Source organism: Podarcis vaucheri (genome assembly GCF_965113315.1).
Source record: "Podarcis vaucheri genome assembly, chromosome: 15".
NCBI classification, from domain to species: Eukaryota; Metazoa; Chordata; class Lepidosauria; order Squamata; family Lacertidae; genus Podarcis; species Podarcis vaucheri.
Genome location: NC_138753.1, coordinates 3,776,308 through 3,796,856, shown reverse-complemented (window position 1 = coordinate 3,796,856; position 20,549 = coordinate 3,776,308). Strand labels below are relative to the sequence as shown.

At 49.7% G+C, this 20,549-nt stretch overlaps 1 protein-coding gene across 1 annotated transcript in view; it reads left to right on the top strand.

Moving 5' to 3' along the window:
- The first annotated feature begins 3,930 nt into the window (after positions 1-3,930).
- LHFPL7 (LHFPL tetraspan subfamily member 7) overlaps positions 3,931-20,549 on the top strand; it is a 75,770-nt gene continuing 59,151 nt past the window's right edge. Inside the window, exon 1 of the mRNA XM_082201930.1 lies at positions 3,931-5,146. Within this exon, the coding sequence (XP_082058056.1) occupies positions 4,682-5,146 (465 nt within the window). The 5' untranslated portion in view covers positions 3,931-4,681. The remainder of the gene's footprint in view (positions 5,147-20,549) is intronic.

Here is a 20,549-nt window from a genome sequence, read left to right as displayed (position 1 = left end):
TCCCCTTTGTTGAATTACAGACTTGGTGTAGGACATTTAATTATTGACTTCGCCTACATTTAAACCCCACCAGTTTACTACCCTTACTATTGCAAGATTGTCATGAGAGCGCTTGGACTAAAATTGTCAACCAAAAGCTTTATTTTTCTGGTTTATCATCACAACAGTTATTAACACTGGGCTTCAGTAAAGCAAATAATTTAATTAGACAGTGCCTTTATGATATTGAGCAACAGAATCATTTGGCCATGATAATGAAATTTTGTCCCTGGTATGATTATTTTCCACCTAGTCATTTTGACACATTGGCACCCTATTTAACAATTCCAAAATACAGATGCACTTTCACTTATGCAAGATTAAATGCACTGCCTTCAGATGTACTTGAGGGTCAATTTCAAAAAATCCCACTGGAAAAACGGTTATGTCCATGTGGAGATAGCAGTATTGAGTCAGTAGCTCCTGTGCTTGTAGCCTGCACTCTTTATAAAGATTTGAGGAGTGAGGTTATTACACCTCTTCTACTATCCATATCCGGTCGCTCAACCATTGCTACTGTGTCCGTCCTTCTAGCAGATCAAGATAATCAGGTGACAGCAAAAACTGGAGAAAAAAATTAGCAGGGGCAATTAGAATAATATCTTTTATTTGATTATTGATGTAAACCTCCAGAATGTATTTTGTATCGTTAAGGTTTTACCTCTATCGTCAGTTCAGTTCATTTTATTTTATTGCTATGGCTAGTGGCTGATGCAAATAAAGATTCTTCTGATTCTGATTATGATGATTTTGTGCCCTCTTGGCTCAATGCCATGTCCAGGGGAACCACCCACCCTGCCCTAAATCCAGCACTGACCTTGGTCAGGGCTGTAGCTCAGTGGTAGAGCACCTGGCTTTGCATGCAGAAGGTCCCAGGTTCAATCCCCAGCATCTCTGAGTAGGACTGGGAATATTCCCCCATCTGAAATCCTGGATTGCTGCTGACAGTCAGTGTAGTCAGTACTGAGCAAGATGGACCAAAGATCTGACTTGGCATAAGGCAGATTCCCGTGTTCCTCTTTAAATCAGCCTTTCATTTAGAACCACGAGGACCTCGTTTTATTTTAAGGGAATAGGAAAAGGTAAAGGGACCCCTGACCATTAGGTCCAGTCATGACCGACTCTGGGGTTGCGGCGCTCATCTCGCTTTATGGGCTGAGGGAGCCAGCGTACAGCTTCAGGGTCATGTGGCCAGCATGACTAAGCCGCTTCTGGCAAACCAGAGCAGCGCACGGAAACGCTGTTTACCTTCCCGTCGGAGCGGTACCTATTTATCTACTTGCACTTTGACGTGCTTTCGAACTGCTAGGTTGGCAGGAGCAGGGACTGAGCAATGGGAGCTCACCCATTTGCGGGGATTCGAACTGCCGACCTTCTGATCAGCAAGTCCTAGGCTCTGTGGTTTAATCCACAGCGCCACCCGTGTCCTGATTTTAAGGGAATAGCTGTGGCTTAATGGTAAGAGCATCTGTTTTGCATGCATAAGGTCTCAAGTTCAGTCCCCAATGGAACCTCATTGTTGCGATGGGCCCCTTGTCTGAAACCCTGGAGAGCTAAGTAGCTTCAATCTTTTCAGACCCATGACCTATGTTCTACCTGAGCCGTCTTACATATTCCAACATCCCATGCTATTTTATTGGAAAACACCAGGGGGCGCTTGTCCACCTTTTTGCAAACTTAATTGCCTTTAAAACTTCTCTCTTGCAACCCAAAAGGAGAGTTCAGCCGCTCAGTGGTATCTTTACCAAAGAATGAAATCCTCCTTATAAATACCGTAATGCCAGGTCTGAGTGCAACATTATTTTCCTCAGCCTCTACCCACCGTTTCCAGATCTGTTCCTGATGGACTTTAAACAGCAGTCGAAACCAATAGCTGAGTCAGCCATCCATCTAGCTCACTATTATCCACACTGGCAGTGACTCTCTGGAATGCCCCCTCAACCTAGGCTGGTTCATTTGGGCCAAACGGGGCACTGCCCCACCAACCTTGGTTCACCCTCAGCCAGGCCCCCATCTGCCTGCCTTCTTACAGCCACCCCAGAGCCAGGGCTCTGCCTTTCAGCTTCCTCCTCCTCAGTCTCAGTAGAACTCAGCTGGGAGGAGGATGGGGACAACCTAGAATTACCGTATTTTTTGCACCATAACACTCACTTTTTTCCTCCTAGAAAGTAAGGGGAAATGTCTGTGCGTGTTATGGAGCGAATGCCTACGGGTGGCGGGGGGATCTGCTGCAGTCGTGAGCAGAGGATCCATGGTTCCCCTTCCTTCCCTCCTCTGTGGCTCGCTTCGAAACAGCAAAGCGGGAGAGGTGTAAGCGACTCCTGTCTGGTTGGCTGCTTTAAACCGTGCTCTCTCTCTCTCCTCCCCACTCAGCTCGCTAAATAGCAGCAAAACTTTCCAGCTCTCTAAGCTGGGGAGGAGGGAGAGAAGCAGAGCCTGCTTGTTTTAAAGGAGCAAAGCGGGAGAGGAGAGGAGCCTTCTCCCCTTATACCCCTCTTCTGCATTATTAGCAGCATCCTTTTCCACACACCCCACGCTGCTCCTTGTCCCTTGAGTGCTTTTCCTTCCCTCCCCACTTAAAACGTGGTTACAAAGCACGGATCCACATGGATCCTCAGGATTTTTGCATTGGGCTACCCCAAACTCACCGTCAGATCACATGTCTGTGGCCACAGCATGAACCACAAAAATCATACATCCGCTGTTTTGTTTAGAATATTTTTTTTTCTTGTTTTCCTCCTCTAAAAACTACGTGCGTGTTATGGTCAGGTGCGTGTTATAGAGCGAAAAATACGGTAGTTGGCTCTGCCTGCCATTGGCTCTGGCTTTCCCTACTGTTTGTCTCCCCGTCTTTTGCCTTATCAGTCCCAGTGGCCACCAGCCGCGGCTCATGACTGCCCCATTTTTATTTATAAAATTCCACTGGCACCCTCATTTCAAATAAAAAATACCAAGGGGACGCTGTGACACTTCCTCACATGGAAATGTGTGCCTCAGAGGACCCACTAAAGAGCCAGTCTGGTGTAATGGTTAAAAGTGCTGGACTAGGACCTGGGAGACCAGGTTTCGAATCCCCACTGAACTTCATGGCTGATCTTAGGCCAGTCACAGTCTGTCTCAAGCTAGCCTAGCCTAACAGGGTTGTTGTGAGGATAAAATGGGGGAGGGGGAAACCATGTCTGCCCACCTGAGTCTCCTTGGAGGGAAAAGTGGGATAGAAATGTAATAATGAAGTAAACCTTGGGTGGGTGGGTGAAAAATGAAGCATGTCTTGGCTTTTTCACAGGGGACGGAGAGAAAGGGGACAGCATTTGGGGCTTTTTAGTTTAGAGAAAAGGGACGCAGGTGGCGCTGTGGGTTAAATCACAGAGCCTAGGACTTGCTGATCAGAAGGTCGGCGGTTCGAATCCCTGTGATGGGGTGAGCTCCTGTTGTTCGGTCCCAGCTCCTGCCAACCTAGCAGTTCGAAAGCACGTCAAAGTGCAAGTAGATAAGTGCAAGTAGAAGTGAAGTAGAAGTAGAAGTGCAAGTACCGCTCCGGCGGGAAGGTAAACGGCGTTTCTGTGCGCTGCTCTGGTTCGCCAGAAGCGGCTTAGTCATGCTGGCCACATGACCCTGAAGCTGTACGCTGGCTCCCTCGGCAAATAAAGCGAGATGAGCGCCGCAACCCCAGAGTCGGTCACGACTGGACCTAATGGTCAGGGGTCCCTTTACCTTAGTTTAGAAAAAGGGGGCATGGCATAAGAATCTATTGGTGGAGTGGAGAAAGTATATGTTGGGAGATTGCAAACAAAAGGAAGGACACCACTCATGGTTAAAACTATGAAACTCCCTCCAAGAGGTTGTGATGCAAACGGCCACCAACTTGGATGGCTTTAAAAGCTGTTGGGACAATGGAGTGCTCCTCCAGGGGTGAAGTTGTACCGCAGCACGGAAGTGACTTTCCACGGTGTGCAACGCCTGGGCAGTGCGTATGGAGTCCTGGGCTGCCCAGACGACAAGACCCCCTTCTCAGCCTCGCTGGAACCCATGTGGGACTCAGGAGAAGGCTCTCAGTGGCTATTAGCCGCGATGTCTAGGTTCTCCCTCCACAGTCGGAGGCCGTAATGTTTCTGAACATTGGACTCTCAAGTGGGGAGAGATGGCGTTGCGCTCAGGTCCTGCTCGCGCGCTCCCCATTGGGGATCCCGGTTGCTCACTGCACTAGATGGGTCCCCTTTGGCCTGACCTCTCCTGATCTTGATTCACGTCGTCATCACCGCCGCTTCGGATTCGGGGTGCCGCTTCGAGCAAAGGGGAAGCCTCCGCCGGGTGGGGCGCGAGCCAGCCACCCCCCGCGCTCCTCCCCACCGCTTGCCGGCAACGCTTCCACGTGACGGCGAGGCTGGATCCAGGGAGCCGCCCACCGGGAGCCGAGCGAAAGAAAACACTCGGCGGCGGGCGGCGAGAGAGACAGTGAGCGCACCTGCTCGCTGCGCACGGAGGCGCACCGCTCGCCAAACCTCTCCAAGGGCGCGCCTGACCTCTCCAAAGCGCGCAGGGAAGAAGACGGAGAGGTCGCCTCTCGCTCGCCACGTGCGCCGCTGCCCCTCGTCCCATGGCCCTTCCCGGCCCGAGGTGAGCCAGCCAGAGAGGGCCCTCCATGCCGGCGCGCCAGAAGCAGGAGGCGAAGAAGAAGAAGAAGAAGAAGAAAGGCGCCGGCACCGGACGCGTGGATGCGGCGGCGCTGCTGCTGCGGGAGCGCACGGCAGCCGGAGCAGCCACGGGCTCCCTGGGCGGCCAGCCGCCTCCCGCCGCCGCCGCCCTGCCGAGGATGTTCAGCTGCGTGGGCTGCTTCTGGGTCCTCTTGTCCTCCTGCCTCGTGGCCGTCTGCAGCTTCAGCTTCCTCTCGCCGGCTTGGATCGTGAAGGAGCGCGGCGGCGGCGGCGGGCGGCGTTTGGTGGTGGCCACGGCCGCCGCCCTGGAAGGCAGCGAAGGCGGCGCCGGCGGCGGAGAGGTCAGCTTCGGGCTGCTGTGGCACTGCTCCGAGTCCCTGCGCCACATGTACGACTGCTACACCTTCGGCGGGCTGGGGAGGTTCAGCGAGATCCCCTCCGGCTCCTGGCAGGTGAGAGACGGGTCGAGCCTATCTAGCTTTGTGTTGTTCACACTGGCAGGCAGCGACGGCGGGGGGGGGGGGTGGGGAGGCGGTTCGGATAACGGGACCTACCCAGCCCACCAGGAGATGCCGGGGATTGCACCTGGGACCTCTTGCGGGCAAAGCAGGCGCTCTATACCACAGGGCTACAGCTCTTCTTTTAAAAACCAAGAAAGGTTCTAGTCCTCATGCTTCTGAATTACAGGCTGGTTGAATGGGAACATAGGAAGCTGCCTGGCAACAGCTCTTTCTCTTTTTAATAAGGGGATATTCCCAGCCCTACCCGGAGATGACATCAGCAATTGAACCTAGGGCCATTCTTCATGCAAAGTGGATGCTCTGCCAATGAGCCTCTGCTTGGAGCTGCCTTATATCAATTGTGCCAGGCAGTTAGTCTTTCTAGCTCAGTATTGCTGGTGGCAGCTCTCCAAGGTTTTGGCAAGGGGGGGGGGGGAGGCATTCCCAGACCACTAGGGAATGGTGGGCACTGAATCTAGGAGTAAAAGGAACATATGAGGAGCTGCCTTATGCACGTTATGCATCCCTCTGTCAAGGATGCTTTAGCTAAGATTCCTTCATTGCAGGGGGTTGGGCTGGATGACCCTTGGGGTCCCTTCCAACTCCATTGGTCCTTCTAGCTCAGTGCTATCTACCCTGACTGGCAGCAGTGGTTGCCCAAGGTTTCCCATGGGGAGACATTCCCAGCCACACCTAGAAATGCTAAGGACTAAACCTTCTGCAGGCAAAGCAGGTGTTCTGCCATAGAGGTGTGTGATCCTTCCACTGAAAATAAGCATAAAATTCTAGTCCTCATGGTTCTGAATAAGGAGCTGGAGCCGGAATCTGCCTTTTGCTGAGTCTGACCATTGGTCCGTCAGTACTGCCTACACTGACGGGCAGCGGCCCTCCACGGCTTCAGGCGGATAGTTTCCTCTCCGCCCTCCCTAGAGGTGCCATTGGGAATTGAACCTGGGACCTTCTGCATGCAAATGAGATGCTCTGAAATTGCGCGGTGGCCTTTCTCCTAGTCCCTGTGGAATTGCGTCGTAAAATTGCACCTAAATCTGCAGCGGTGGCTTCCAAGGAAGGTTGTTTCGTGTCAAGGTTGCCAGCTGGATTGGCTTGCCTCTGAGGTTTTTAATTTTAATTTGTGTCCTGGGTGTGTGTGCACGCGCGTGCCTTGTTTTGATGATGCCAAAAACGAAAGCCTAGCAGAAAAGAAGCCGGAGATGTTTGCTGGGCTGTCCGGGTGTCAGCAGGCAGACAGCATGTGCTTTGCCGTTAGAAATCTGTTGGGAGCTTCAGGGGAGGAAAAAAGAAAGCACTTCTTGACATAGTGCATAGTTCGTACTAGGGTATTTGCTCCCACAAGAGGGAGCAATGGCCACCCAGGTGAATGAATTTTAAGAGTGGGCTTACAGAGGCTGACATGGTGGTTGTGCTCTCCCTTCCACTGTTGAAGGCAGGATGGTGAGAATCACAAGTGGAGAGAGTGTTTCTGTTGGCACTCAGGTTCTGCGTGCGGGCTTCTCTTTGGGACATCCAGTTGGCTGCTGTGAGATGCGGGGGCCTGGACTAGGTGCACCCAGTGTTAGAAATTAGCCAGGAGCCAGGCGTGTTTTGCTACTGGCTTGGGTCCAGAGGGGATTTCTGGATGGCAGTTGGGTAACCACAGTTTAAAAACCACTGCCTCAGTTCATGTAAAGGTAAAGGGACCCCTGACCATTAGGTCCAGTCGTGGCCGACTCTGGGGTTGCGGCGCTCATCTTGCTTTATTGGTTGAGAGAGCCGGCGTACAGCTTCTGGGTCATGTGGCCAGCATGACTAAGCCGCTTCTGGCGAACCAGAGCAGCGCACGGAAATGCCGTTTACCTTCCCGCCGGAGTGGTACCTATTTATCTACTTGCACTTTCACATGCTTTTGAACTGCTAGGTTGGCAGGAGCAGGGACCGAGCAACGGGAGCTCACCCTGTCGTGGGGATTCAAACCGCCAACCTTCTGATCGGCAAGTCCTAGGCTCTGTGGTTTAATCCACAGCGCCCCTCAGTTCATAGTTATTACCATTTCCACAGTGTCTTTTTCCCCATCTGTCTTGCATTCTGGGGCAAGTGAGTTGTAAGAGCAAGCTACAGCCAAGCAGTGTAGTTGAGATCAGAGAATCGTAGCCTTGGAAGGGACCCCAAGGGTCATCTAGTCCAACCCCCCAGCGAATAGACTATGGTGACTGTAACCTAGGTTCAAGGTGCCATTTGGCGAATAGCTTACATATCTGAGTTTCTAACATTGGACGCACCCCCAGGGGCATTTTCCAGCAGCTAGGCTTCCGGTGTTCTTAGAAGCTTCCAGGTTTGATCTCCAGCGTCTCCTATTATAAAAATATTGGGTAACAGGGTTGGGAAAAGACCTGTCTTTGCCTGAAACCTTCTTCCGGGGAGTTGGGCCACTGGATGGGGCTGATGGGGGAGATGTAGTCCAAAACCTAGAGAGAGGGGGTCACCAGTTTGGGACTGGCCAGCCCAGACAATACTCAGGAGAACAGCAGACTTACAGTATCGTAGCTTGTGCAGGAGGCTTAGAGAGGGTGTTTAGAACCATTTCCCAGTTAAAGCCTCGTTGTTAAGGTGGCTCTTTAGAGAAAAAAAGTCAGTTGCAATTAACAAAGAAAAGTAAGGATGGGGAATAATAAGGCCCCCAGAATAAGGCCAATGAGGAGTTGCTATGCTTGGTAGGTGATGGCCCTGAACGTTGAATATGAGTTTGAAACATAAACTGGGTTTTTATGTAAGAATTCAGTGGAGTATCCTGCTGAAGGGCATGGCTGACTGGCTGGCAGGTACCCTGAACTGGAATATTCCTGTTGACAGCGATGAAGATTACATTTCAGTAGTTTGTTGTGGGGCATGTATTTATGCAATGGAATGGAGTACACGGTTGGTTGGTTGGCTGGCTGGCTGGCTGGCTGGCTGGCTGGTCCCCTGAACAGGAACAGGGGCATAGATGACATTGCTCTATATTTTCTTGCTGGTTCCACTTGCCACTGTATACATTTAAATGATTTATAAAGGATTAAAACAACATTTAAACTCTTATTCATCACGCATCGGGGGTTGGTCCTCCCCGCCCCCCCCTGCAAATCTTTCGTTCTTGCTCAGTGATGGTGTGGAATCAGCGCCAATTCTTGTGTAGCGCATTAATGGGCTAACAAATGTGTTATTATGGGATCTGTCAGCCAAAGCAGCCTGACACTCTTTTACCCCTGTGGAAACTGCCATGGTTGTTGTGGAGTGGAAATGTCAATCGGCAGCTAATTATCACCGCTATGGAACTGGGCTCTTCCACTTGGCTTTTTTGCAGTATTTACAATTCACCTTTCATTGACTTGTCTAAGAGTTGGTTGGAAGACTTGTTGATCTGGAGCACAAGAGAGTTTGATATCTATATCTATATCATCTATATCTATATCTATATCTAATCTATTTATCTGAGTTGGCTTCATTCTGGAGAGTTTGCATTTCTGCCTTGAACGTCTGCCAATTTCATTCCTGGGTTTTGTGCTAAAGTGGGGTTTCCCCCTTTCCTGGCCTGACGCTGCACCTCTTGGCAAGTTGCTTTGGTACCTCTCTTCCAACAGCACAAATAGCTTCGGGGGGCTTTTTTCTTTTTACTGTGCTCCTAGTATGGGGGAATCAAGTTGAAAATAACAACCGCCCTCCTTGGCCGCATGGCAGGGCCAAAGGCAGAAGTGGGCAGAGCAACAAATGTGCTTCGTAGAAAACGTCAGGAGTTTGATACATGAGCACCCCACTGACACAATTTTACACCTTCTTCCGCTTAAGCGCAGAAGCACAGAAGCACAGTCGCAGGCAGGTCAAAGCACTCAAAGGGAGCTTATCCAGGTGATCTGGGTTGTGGACCTGGAAGGGGCATGTGAAAATGCTCCCAGGGCCAGATAGAGAAGCCTGGAGGGGCCACATTTGGCACCCTGAGCCAGAGGTTTCCCTACTCATCATCATCATCATTTTGTTTGTATGCCGCCTTTCCGTAGTTGAAACCATTCTCAAGGTGGCTTACAACATGACGGGATTTACACAATTACAAACGTAACAGAAGTCATGAACAATAAAAAACAACACATCAAAAAGTACACAACCAAATGGAAGCAATTTCCACATAAATAATAAAATCCCAAACCAAAGATACAACAATAACAGCAATAACAGCAACAACTTCTCCCAACCCCCTGTAAAGGGTTTGAAAAAGAATCACACACTGCCAAACAGGCTTGAATGTTAGAGGCATTTGGAGCCTCAAACCTGCACAGAAGTTTAGTTAGGTGCTAATAGTAGTTAGGCTACTATTCCTAGCTTGGTGGCGAAGAAACGGGAACGTTTTTGGCCTGCTAAATTACTGTGTTCGAACAGATTTAGAAGGGACGCTGGGCATGTATAAATACACACTGTGAATTTATGATGTGGCTTGCAGGGTGTTCTGAATAAGCTTTGTGGTTGTCCGTGTGCACAGTGCGGCCGTAGATGTTTGGACTACGACTCCCTTCATCCATGGCCATTGGCCATGCTGGCAGGAAGCCTAAGCAGAGCCCCACTGGATCAGACCAAAGGATGCTCCAGTCTTCTCTTCTCACAATGCTCAAGCAGGTGACCCAATGGGAAGCCTGTGAGCAGGAGCTGAGAGCAGAGTCGTGCTCTCCCCATGCGTGATTCCCAGGTAAAGGTCCCCAGACACATACTGCCTCTGACAATAGAGGTACAACACAGCCATCGTGCCTGGTAGTCATTGATAACCTTCTCCTCCATGGGTTTGTGTAACGCCCTTGCCAAGCCACCCAGGTTGAACTATGCGCCATATTATCTTTAGGGCAGACTTTTTTTCATGCAGTGCATAGTTAACAGTGGCAGAGCTTCCTTTTCCTCCCGCCCCCCTCTTCCTCTGCCAGTGATAGTTAACTTATGGAACTCTCTCCCACAGGAGACAGCAATGGCCCCCAACTTTGAAAAAGGATTGGGCAAGGCTGTTGATGGCTACCAGCTACGATAAGACATAGCAATGTTTCTCCATCCCTGGGATACAGCGGTTGTCACCCTTGGGCCAATCACAGCCCTGCCTTGGCTATTCATTCTTCTAGCATGTCGCAGGAGTTATGCTGGCATTTTATCGGCGCCGTTGGCATTCTGTTGAATTTCCACCAGATCCTAATTTCCCTGCCCTTGAAAAAAGCTGGTCTCAGCTGCAATAGAGGGTGGTGACCTTTACGAATCTCGAAGATTTCCGAGGTTGGCTTCAGACGTTGTTGGAAAACCTGCCTCCCCACCCCATTGCTGAAGTAGCGCCCCGCAAATCCTCTTACCCAAGCGGTGGCTGGGAGAAGGAACCGGAGGGTGTGTGTGTGTGTGTGTGTGTACACAGCCTGTGCCTTTTGTCTGAGGGAGCCGCTCTCACCAAAGGATCATTAATGCACGCTGTGTGTTTTGTCGGAAGGGGAATTATGCTAATCGCCTTACAAATGATGCTTTGAGTCGTGCCTGGAGGTTAATTAAGGGGCCTTTCCCCTCTGAAAGAGGGGCACTGTGTCTGTTTAAAAATGCAAACACTGTTTTAGATCGAAGGAGCGGTCTCCCTGGACTTCTTGTTTTGCAGCTTGAGAGCGATGTGTCTAGCTTCAATATATATATATATATATATATATTTGCTTTCGTAGATTTTCACGGGTACAGGAATGCAGGTTTTGGTGTCTTCGGGTGTCTTCCCGTGTAAGAGTCGGGGTGTCTGTGCGACGTTTCGACGAGGTCTCACTCGTCATCTTCAGGCTGGTGCTTTCGGCTTCTTGTTACTCTGCTCTGTTCCAGTAACAAGAAGCCGAAAGCACCAGCCTGAAGATGACGAGTGAGACCTCGTCGAAACGTCGCACAGACACCCCGACTCTTACACGGGAAGACACCCGAAGACACCAAAACCTGCATATATATATATATATATATATATATATATACCCCCACTTCTAATATCCCAGGCCCGGAATGGGGAAGTCTGTGGTCCTCCATAGGTTGTCTCCATCTCCCATTAGCCCTTGCAGGAGTGAGGGGACACTGAGGGTCACAGTTTGCATTATACAACTTCCTCATCTATACCCTAAATGATTCATCTGCAGGGCGGGGAGCCTATATTGCCTAATTCTCTGGATTATGTACTTCAGATCTTGGGTCCTTAGGTTTCTTGAAGCCTCAGGGCCCATTACTAACCCCAGCCCTAGCAATCGGTTATCGCAGTAAGACCAGCAGAAGCAACCATCCCTCCTGTTAACATCATTCAGCTGTGTGCGCTGTTCCTTTTGCAACCAAACCACTTGCTGTCCATGCACAAGAGTACGGCAGGTTTGTGGGAACTTCTTGCAGAAGTAGGGGGAAAAAGCTTTTTTTTGCATTGGGAAAAGCTAAAACTGAAAAGCATCCAGTAAGCATGCTTAAGAATTTTGTTTAACTTTTTTGGAGTGTGTGTGTGTTAGGAAATTGAATGGAGTGGTCTTGGCAGAGGGCCTGGCTGGCCCCCTGGCGAGGAACGCAGCCCACTGCAACATTTTGTTGCAGGTCCTGCCTCTTGGTTCAGTCTCAGGTTAGCTTAGGCAACAGATCTCTTTCCTGGCTATCTGTGTATTCAAGGGAAGGATCTTTTTCCAGCCCAGAGGGTGGCCCTGAGAGAGAAGCTGGGGGAGGGGGGCTTTGGGTAGTGGCTCTCCTTGCTGGGAAATGCTCTCCCTGTTTGGCATGGGAGAGTAATTCAATTCAGTTTGAATCTTCCTAATTTGCACTTTCTGAAACAATATGCAAAGCACACCCACCCTTCAAAATCTCCTCCAAATTGTGCAAATGGGTGGGTATTCCAAACCCTACATGGAGATGCATGGGACTGAACCCTCAACCTTCTGTATGTCAAACAGGTTCTCTGTTGCTGAGCAGCAGCTCCTCCACCCCCCCCCCCAAATTAATGTGCTATGGATTAATTAATATGAATGAATCACACATTGTGAATTGGGGAGACTTGGATGAAGCTAACCGTGTGTCTCTTTGGGTTTTCCCCCTGGGAGCGTGCAGCGTCTGCTAAGATACTGATCCGGCAGGAAGGACGGGGGTGCGAGAACTGGGGGGGGGGGGCTTCTCTAATGAGGATTCCATTCTTGATGTTGATCGGGTGGCAGGGAAGGACCCCTTCGCTCCTCTGGAGCAGTAATGAAGGCAGGTTGGGAACAAGAGAAAGTGGGGGTCTGATCTGGCAAATGACGGCACCCGAGGTGGCTGCCTAATTAAAATTTCATTAAGCTTCTTTGCCTGCCTTGGTGGGGGTCTCTGGCTGCACAACTGATGTGCTAATGCCTTTGCTTGCCTCTTTCCTTTCTCTTTCCCTCCCTGTCTATCATCTCCTCCCAGATTAAAAAGAAGCAGCATTGTGTGGACTGCACACAGCAATCATCCCCTCTCCCTTCTCCCCACAAACATCAGCAATGGGCCAGGTTTATTACAGGAACTTGCTTTAAAGCAAGGCAGAGTTATTTGCACATCTACCCACTGTTGGCAACTCTGACTGGCAGAGCAGGGTTCCCCACCTCATGCCCCATTGCCTGCTACACTGGGGGGTACCTGTAACCACTCTAACCACTATGCAATACTGCCTGTTGGATTGCAACTCATTACCAAACTCAAAACCATGGAGAGACCTGGTCTGAACAAAGACATTGGATTCTTATCTCATTATACATGACTAAGCCATTTTTCACCTTCTCACCTTTTCCTGTAAGACCTATTGCAGTCATTAAGAGTCGTCAACAGGCTCATCTCAGCTATCTGTCAATCTCCCATTCCCACCACCCTTCTGAGTAATACCCCTCCCCACCTTCTCACTATATAGAAGGGTCTGGCAACTTCTGTTTCAGTGTATCTGAAGAAGTGTGCATGCACACGAAAGCTCATACCAAGAACTAACTTAGTTGGTCTTTAAGGTGCTACTGGAAGGAATTTTTTTATTTTGACTATCTGCCTGTTGGTGCTATGACTTTACCCTTGTCCAGCCTCTTCCATCCCCTCCGATTGCAGGGTTGCTTTGGTTTTCATTCGCTATGGAAAGTAAAGGCAATTGTCGTCCGCAGCCTTTGCGCACGAACCGACGCTGTCAACTCTGGTCAACTCTCACGGCTGCGGCTTGGAGATGATCGCATATGTGAATGGAAGGGTGCTTGGGGGTTGTGGGGCTGGCTGCAAAAAGGTGCAGCCTGGAATCTATTCATAGATCAAGGGAGATGAAAGCATCGCATTAAGAAAGGCTTCCTTGCTGTTTCTTGAATCCTAACCCCCTGCAGCATGAGAGACGTTTCTAGGGAAACGAGTATTGCTGAGCAACTGCAGAGTCCAGTACGATTGCACTTCTCCACTTCGTTCAATAAATTTGGGGAAAACATAGTATCGCTGAGCACATGCAGAGTTCAGTGCAACTGCATTTTACCCGGACCTCTGATAACTCTGCTCAAAGAATGAGGGCTTTTAAGAGAAGGGTAGGCAGGCACTTTACAGGGACAGACCGCTGTCCCTTTGGAAAGGGGGTTGGTTTGGATGGTCTCCCAGGTGCCCCTCACAACTTACTTTTGATCCTAATGTTCTCCTGTACGTTTTCTTTTACCTTGCTTGCAAACCACATGTCGACTGTTGTGTTTCAGGGCTGGGGATGTGCAACCGTCCTAAATGGTGCTTGGCTGCAACTCCTATTATTGTCCCTGGCCATGGAGCTATGCTGGCTGAGTTGGGAGTCCAGTCCAACAACATCTGGAGTACCACAGATATTCCCCATTGGCGGGTGAGCAGAGGTGATAGAATCATAGAACTGTAGAATTGGAAGGGGCCGCAAGGGTCATCTAGTCCAACCCCCCCAAAGGATCCTGGGAATTGTAGTTTACCCCTACAGCTGCAATTTCCATCTAAGGGACCCCTGACTATTAGGTCCAGTCGTGGCCGACTCTGGTGTTGCGGTGCTCATCTTGCTTTATTGGCCGAGGGAGCCGGTGTACAGCTTCCGGGTCATGTGGCCAGCATGACTAAGCCGCTTCTGGTGAACCAGAGCAGCGCACGGAAACGCCGTTTACCTTCCCGCCAGAGCGGTACCTATTTATCTACTTGCACTTTTGTGCTTTCGAACTGCTAGGTTGGCAGGAGCAGGGACCGAGCAATGGGAGCTCATCCCGTTGCGGGGATTCGAACTGCCGACCTTCTGATCAGCAAGTCCTAGGCTCTGTGGTTTAACTCACAGAGCCACCCGTATCCCTAATTTCCATCTAGTCCAACCCTAACCCTAAATACTGGCCTTAGCAAACTACAGCTCTCAGGATTTTTCTGTGTAGATGTGGTGTGAAGAGCAATGAATCAAAGAGAACTTGAGCAAAATAAGTATCTTCTCCCCACTCCCCAGTTGGCTCTATCCCCTGACTCCAATCCTGCTTACTTCCCTGGTGAGCTGGCATTGAGCCAAATGGGCTTCTCAGAGCATTCTGTGACATCAGAGCATTTCCACCTATAATTGGGGAGGGCTGGAGCTTGTCGATAACAGCCAGGTTGTTATTTTTTTTAGCCTGACCTCTTTTGAATTTTGAGAGTTCACCAATAAGATATGCAGAATCCAAGTATTTGAAATTTTCTTCTTCCCTCTTGTTACAAACAGCTTTACTTAACTTTCTAATAAAAGGATAGAATAAAGAGATTTGATACTTGTTTTAAAAGCACTATTTGTAGAGAATGAATATGTCATAAACATCATTGTCTGTAATAAACATTAACTTGTGAGGTTGCCAAATGCACAAGTTGGCCCCAGTGCTTCTGTTTAGTCAGGTTGTCAACTTCCTAAACATGTGCGTTTTAATTGTGACACCCTTCCCCTCCCTCCAGACACAAGAGGGTCCCCCTACCCCATAGTTTGAGGACTCGGCTTCTACTACTCCTTAACTAGGGAGGTGCTTTCCATGGTTTCATTCTCCTCTCTTGGTCACTATTGATCTCTTTCGATCCCACAAGCAGAATCTATTTTTTTGAATTATTTCCCTGCCAACAAAAGGCCATAAAATCTCCCTGTCTCCTGCTTCTCTTCCCACCCCCAATCCTACTCCTGAGGGTGATTAATTGTTTATCCCCCAAACAAATTAAGAGCCTCTTGGCGGGCCCATCAATATGCCTTTATGTGGCCTAATAAATCCTGATTAATGACAGACCCGTATAAATCTCTGCATTACCTTTTTGGTGGGTGGTACGAGGTGTGAGCTTCAGCCATCCTCTCGGTTTAAAAAACACACACGAAACTTTAAGACCTGCATGCGGAACAATACTTAAATCGGTTAGCTAGTTCACAGTTGAATTAAAATGTGCTCAACAGATTATTCTGAAGGCCGAGGATAAGAACTTGTGTCCCTGTTCCCCACCTGGCTGGCAAAGACTGACTTTCCTGTTAAGACAGCCAGAGTCTCTTTGGTTAGAGATACGACAGAACAAAATTAAGAGCATTAAACTCAGTTGCTTTGTTTGAAGTTTGACAGCATAACCGACTCACTCAGAAGCTGCCGGGCTCTTTTCTTGGACGTTGGATGGCTACCTGTCAGGGATGCTTTAACTGTGATTTCTGCATTGCAGGGGGGTTGGACTAGATGATGTTTGGGGGGGTCCCTTCCAACTGTATGAATCTACGAGTCAGCAGTCTCTCTTACTGGATTGTCACTTGGTGGCTGGATGACCGAGCAGCCTTCTCCAATTCATAGTCCTGGCAAAGGGAAAAACCCACTGGTGGCTTGGTACATGTATGAGCTCACAGGCTGCTGATAGAGCAAGGCTGAGGAACCTCTGATCAGGAGCCAAATGCAGACCCCCCCAGGTCTCTCCCTCTGGCCCCCTGGAACTCTCCCTAGGTCACGCCTCCTCTCCTCGGGCCACGCCCCTCACCAGCCCAGCTTCACACTCTCCTTGAATGGTTTTGCATGGCTGGAAATGTGTCCTTGGACTCGGACAACGTCCCTTGCTCGCCTGGATGGAGGGCAGAGAGAAAAGTGTGAGAGTGACTATATGCAGAAACTAGCTTAATATGCCTCTGTCCTGTATGCCTGAAGGAGCGTCTCCACCCCCATCGTTCTGCCTGGACACTGAGGTCCAGCACCGAGGGCCTTCTGGCAGTTCCCTCACTGCGAGAAGTCAAGTTACAGGGAAACAGTCAAAGGGCCTTCTTGGTGGTGGCGCCCGTCCTGTGGAACACCCTCCCACCAGATGTCAAAGAGAAGAACAACTACCAGACTTTTAGAAGGCATCTGAAGGCAGCCCTGTTTAGGGAAGCTATTAATGTTTAATAGACCATTGTATTTTAATATTTTGTTGGAAGCCGCCCAGAGTGGCTGGGGAAACCCAGCCAGATGGGCGGGGTAGAAATAAGAATAAGAATAAGAATAAGAATAATATTTAAAATTTATTCTTCTTTTTTATTACAATATTTAATTGTATCCTGACTACTCCAGACTGAGACTCAAGGTGGCTTACATGAATGAAAACAACCCGTATAAAATACGGAAAGCTAAAAAAAATGTGAAAAATATTAGTTGAGAAGTAATCAATCTAATTCAAACAATATTTAAAACAAATCTGTTACCGTATTTTTTGTCCCATAAGACGCTCTGTCCCATAGGACACACCTAGTTTTTTGGGGGGGAAATAAAGGAAAAAATGTTTTCCTTTATTTCTCCCCCAAAACCAGGTCGGGGAACAGCAGGATGGTGGCGCTGCACCTCCCTGCTGTCCCCCGAGCTTGTGGGGCTGGCCGATGTCTGCCCGGCGCGAGGGGCGCTCTGCTTCAAGGCGCGCCGGGCGGCAGGCTGCTATCCGCAGCGTGGGGCGCCCTGCGGGAACTCCCGCAGGGCTACCTAGACTGCGGATGTTTTCCCGAAGCGCCGGGCGCTCTGCTTTCAGCGCGCCCGGTGCTCCGGGAACCAGACTGCTATCCGCAGCCTAGACAGCCCTGTGGGAACTCCCGCAGGGCTGCCTAGGCTGCGGATGTCTTCCTGAAGCCTGGAGAGCGAGAGGGGTCGGTGCGCACCGACCCCTCTCGCTCTCCAAGCTTCAGCGAAAACCTGCATTTGCCCCATAGGATGCACACACATTTCCCCTTCATTTTTGGAGGGGGGAAAGTGTGTCCTATGGGGCGAAAAATACGGTAAAATACAGACAGTAAAAACAGCACAGAATTATAAGCCCTTTCCTTGAAAATAACAGTCAGTTCCACAAAGCCTGCCGGTGGAAGGATAGCAAGCAGGGAGTCACTCTAGCTTCTCTAGGAAGAGAGTTCCAAAGTTGTCTTGGGGCAGCCACCAAAAAGGCCCTTTCCTGCATCCCCACCAAGCATGCCTGTGAGGGTGGCAGGACTGAGAGAAAGGCCTCCTCTGAAGATCTCTGAGCCCAGGCATATGTGAATGGGAGTGTCCTCTGTTCCATCTAGTGGCTGACATTGCATGATAGAAAGCTCCCTTCCCCCCAAATAAATAAGCGTATCAACAGATGCTGCAATTGTTAAGCAAGGGCAGGACAGATTGTGTTTTTGTGTCTTTCCCCAGTCAGCCTATCCTTTTGCCACTGAACTATTTTTGGCACATTCCCTTCCAACTCTTTCCTGTTTCTCTCCCTCTCTTTCTCTCACCCCAGGTTTCCTTCCTGCAAGGGAGGCTCTGACTTCCCGAAAGGTCAAAGACGGGTGTGTGTGGCTGTTTTTTTATTGTTCTAGCAGCTGATCACAGTAATTTAGTTTTCCTGTTTTAGAGAAGTGGTGCCGTTTTTTAAAAAGCCCTCTGCATTCCTGCGGGAGCTGCCATTGTGCAGGACACAGACGAATTGGCCGCCTCCACCGTGTGAGTCTGCTTGGCAGGCAGACAAGTCGGAAGAGGCTCCTTATTTTTCCAGGGTTGTTGTGGTGGTTGTTTTTTGTTTTGCATCCACAGTTAGCAGATATTTTGCACTTCAAGCTGAAGCATAGGAACATAAAAAATTGCCAGAAAGGTAAAGGTACCCCTGACCGTTAAGTCCAGTCGCAGACAACTCTGGGGTTGCACGCTCATCTCGCTCTATAGGCCGAGGGAGCCGGCGTTTGTCCACAGGCAGCTTCCAGGTCATGTGGCCAGCATGACTAAGCCGCTTCTGGCGAACCAGAGCAGCGCACGGAAACGCCGTTTACCTTCCCGCCAGAGCGGTACCTATTTATCTACTTGCACTTTGATTTTCTTTCGAACTGCTAGGTTGGCAGGAGCGGGGACCGACCAACAGGAGCTCACACCATCGTGGGGATTCGAACTGCCGACCTTCTGATCGGCAAGTCCTAGGCTCTGTGGTTTAATCCACAGCACCACCCGTGTCCCTTGCACTGAATCTAATCATTAGTTTGCCTGGCTTGGTATTGTCCGTTCTGTTGGTGTCCAGTTTCCAGAGTTTCAGATAGCGGGATGTTCCCAGCCCTACTTGAGCACAGGCCATTCTGCTTGCATGGCAGGTTCTCTGCCTCTGAGCTGCCGTTCTTTCCCTAAATATAAAGTGAGATGTTATTCCTCATGCCTCTGGATGAAGCGACTGAATTAAACAGGAAGTTGCCTTAAACTGAGCCAGACCTTTGGTCCATCTAGCTCAGCTGGACATGACGGGGATTGAACCTGGACCCTTCTGGACGCAGAGCAGGTGCTCCCCCGCTCAGCCGAGGCCATTCCCTGCTCTTTTGTAAACACACAGCCTGTCATCCCCGGGAGCTGAGAGGCAATCTGTTTCCTTGCATGAATGCAGCTTCTGGCACAGACTTTCCTCTCTACCCCCCCCAACCTTAAATGGAAGCTCCATTCCCCCGCAGGGAAACTCTGAAGCAAGCCGAGTGATGGTGATGGCGAAGGGGGTGGGGAGAGGCATGGGAGGCAGGGAGTGGAGTAATCTCTTGCTCGGTTCCAGTAAATAATACATCAAGATGGCAGATCAGAAATGAAATTATCATTGGGAATGCAGAAGCACTGGCTAGTAATCACATGCAGACCACTACGTTGTGTTTTTGAGTGTGTGTGTGTTCAGGGGGGCTACTTCTGCCCTCTTGATTAATTATGTAGACAAGAGAAGGTGAGGCATCTTCTTATATTATTATTGTGCGGCTCCCTGCAATGCATGGATTATTGGGGGAGAGTTATAAAAAACCCCTCCTTGATATGGGGCAGAGGGATTTGCTTTGATCAGCTTGGTGGACAAAGACAAAGCTGGTTCCAAATGGGAATGTGCACATCTGGAGGGCCACCCCCTCCCACCGGCCCGGCCCCCATTGCTCATGCTGGGAGTTGCAATCCCGCAGCCCACAACCCTTAAGCGGTTTCAGCACCATGGTGAGTTCCAAGTGAGCCGCTTGCCCCACCAGGCAAGGAGGCCAGTGGTTTCAGCACCATGGAGAGTTCCGCTTCCCCCAAATAAGACCATCAAAGTGGTCTGCTGGATCATAGAATCATAGAATCATAGAGTTGGAAGAGACCACAAGGGCCATCGAGTCCAACCCCCTGCCAAGCAGGAAACACCATCAGAGCACTCCTGACATATGGTTGTCAAGCCTCTGCTTAAAGACCTCTAAAGTAGGAGACTCCACCACACTCCTTGGCAGCAAATTCCACTGTCGAACAGCTCTTACTGTCAGGAAGTTCTTCCGAATGTTTAGGTGGAATCTTCTTTCTTGTAGTTTGGATCCATTGCTCCGTGTCCGCTTCTCTGGAGCAGCAGAAAACAACCTTTCTCCCTCCTCTATGTGACATCCTTTTATATATTTGAACATGGCTATCATATCACCCCTTAACCTCCTCTTCTCCAAGCTAAACATTCCCAGCTCCCTTAGCCGTTCCTCATAAGGCATCGTTTCCAGGCCTTTGACCATTTTGGTTGCCCTCCTCTGGACACGTTCCAGTTTGTCAGTGTCCTTCTTGAATTGTGGTGCCCAGAACTGGACACAGTACTCCAGGTGTGGTCTGACCAGAGCAGAATACAGTGGCACTATTACTTCCCTTGATCTAGATGCTATACTCCTATTGATGCAGCCCAGAATTGCATTGGCTTTTTTAGCTGCCGCGTCACACTGTTGGCTCATGTCAAGTTTGTGGTCAACCAAGACTCCTAGATCCTTTTCACATGTACTGCTCTCAAGCCAGGTGTCCCCCATCTTGTATTTGTGCCTCTCATTTTTTTTGCCCAAGTGCAATACTTTACATTTCTCCCTGTTAAAATTCATCTTGTTTGTTTTTGCCCAGTTCTCTAATCTGTCAAGGTCGTTTTGAAGTGTGATCCTGTCCTCTGG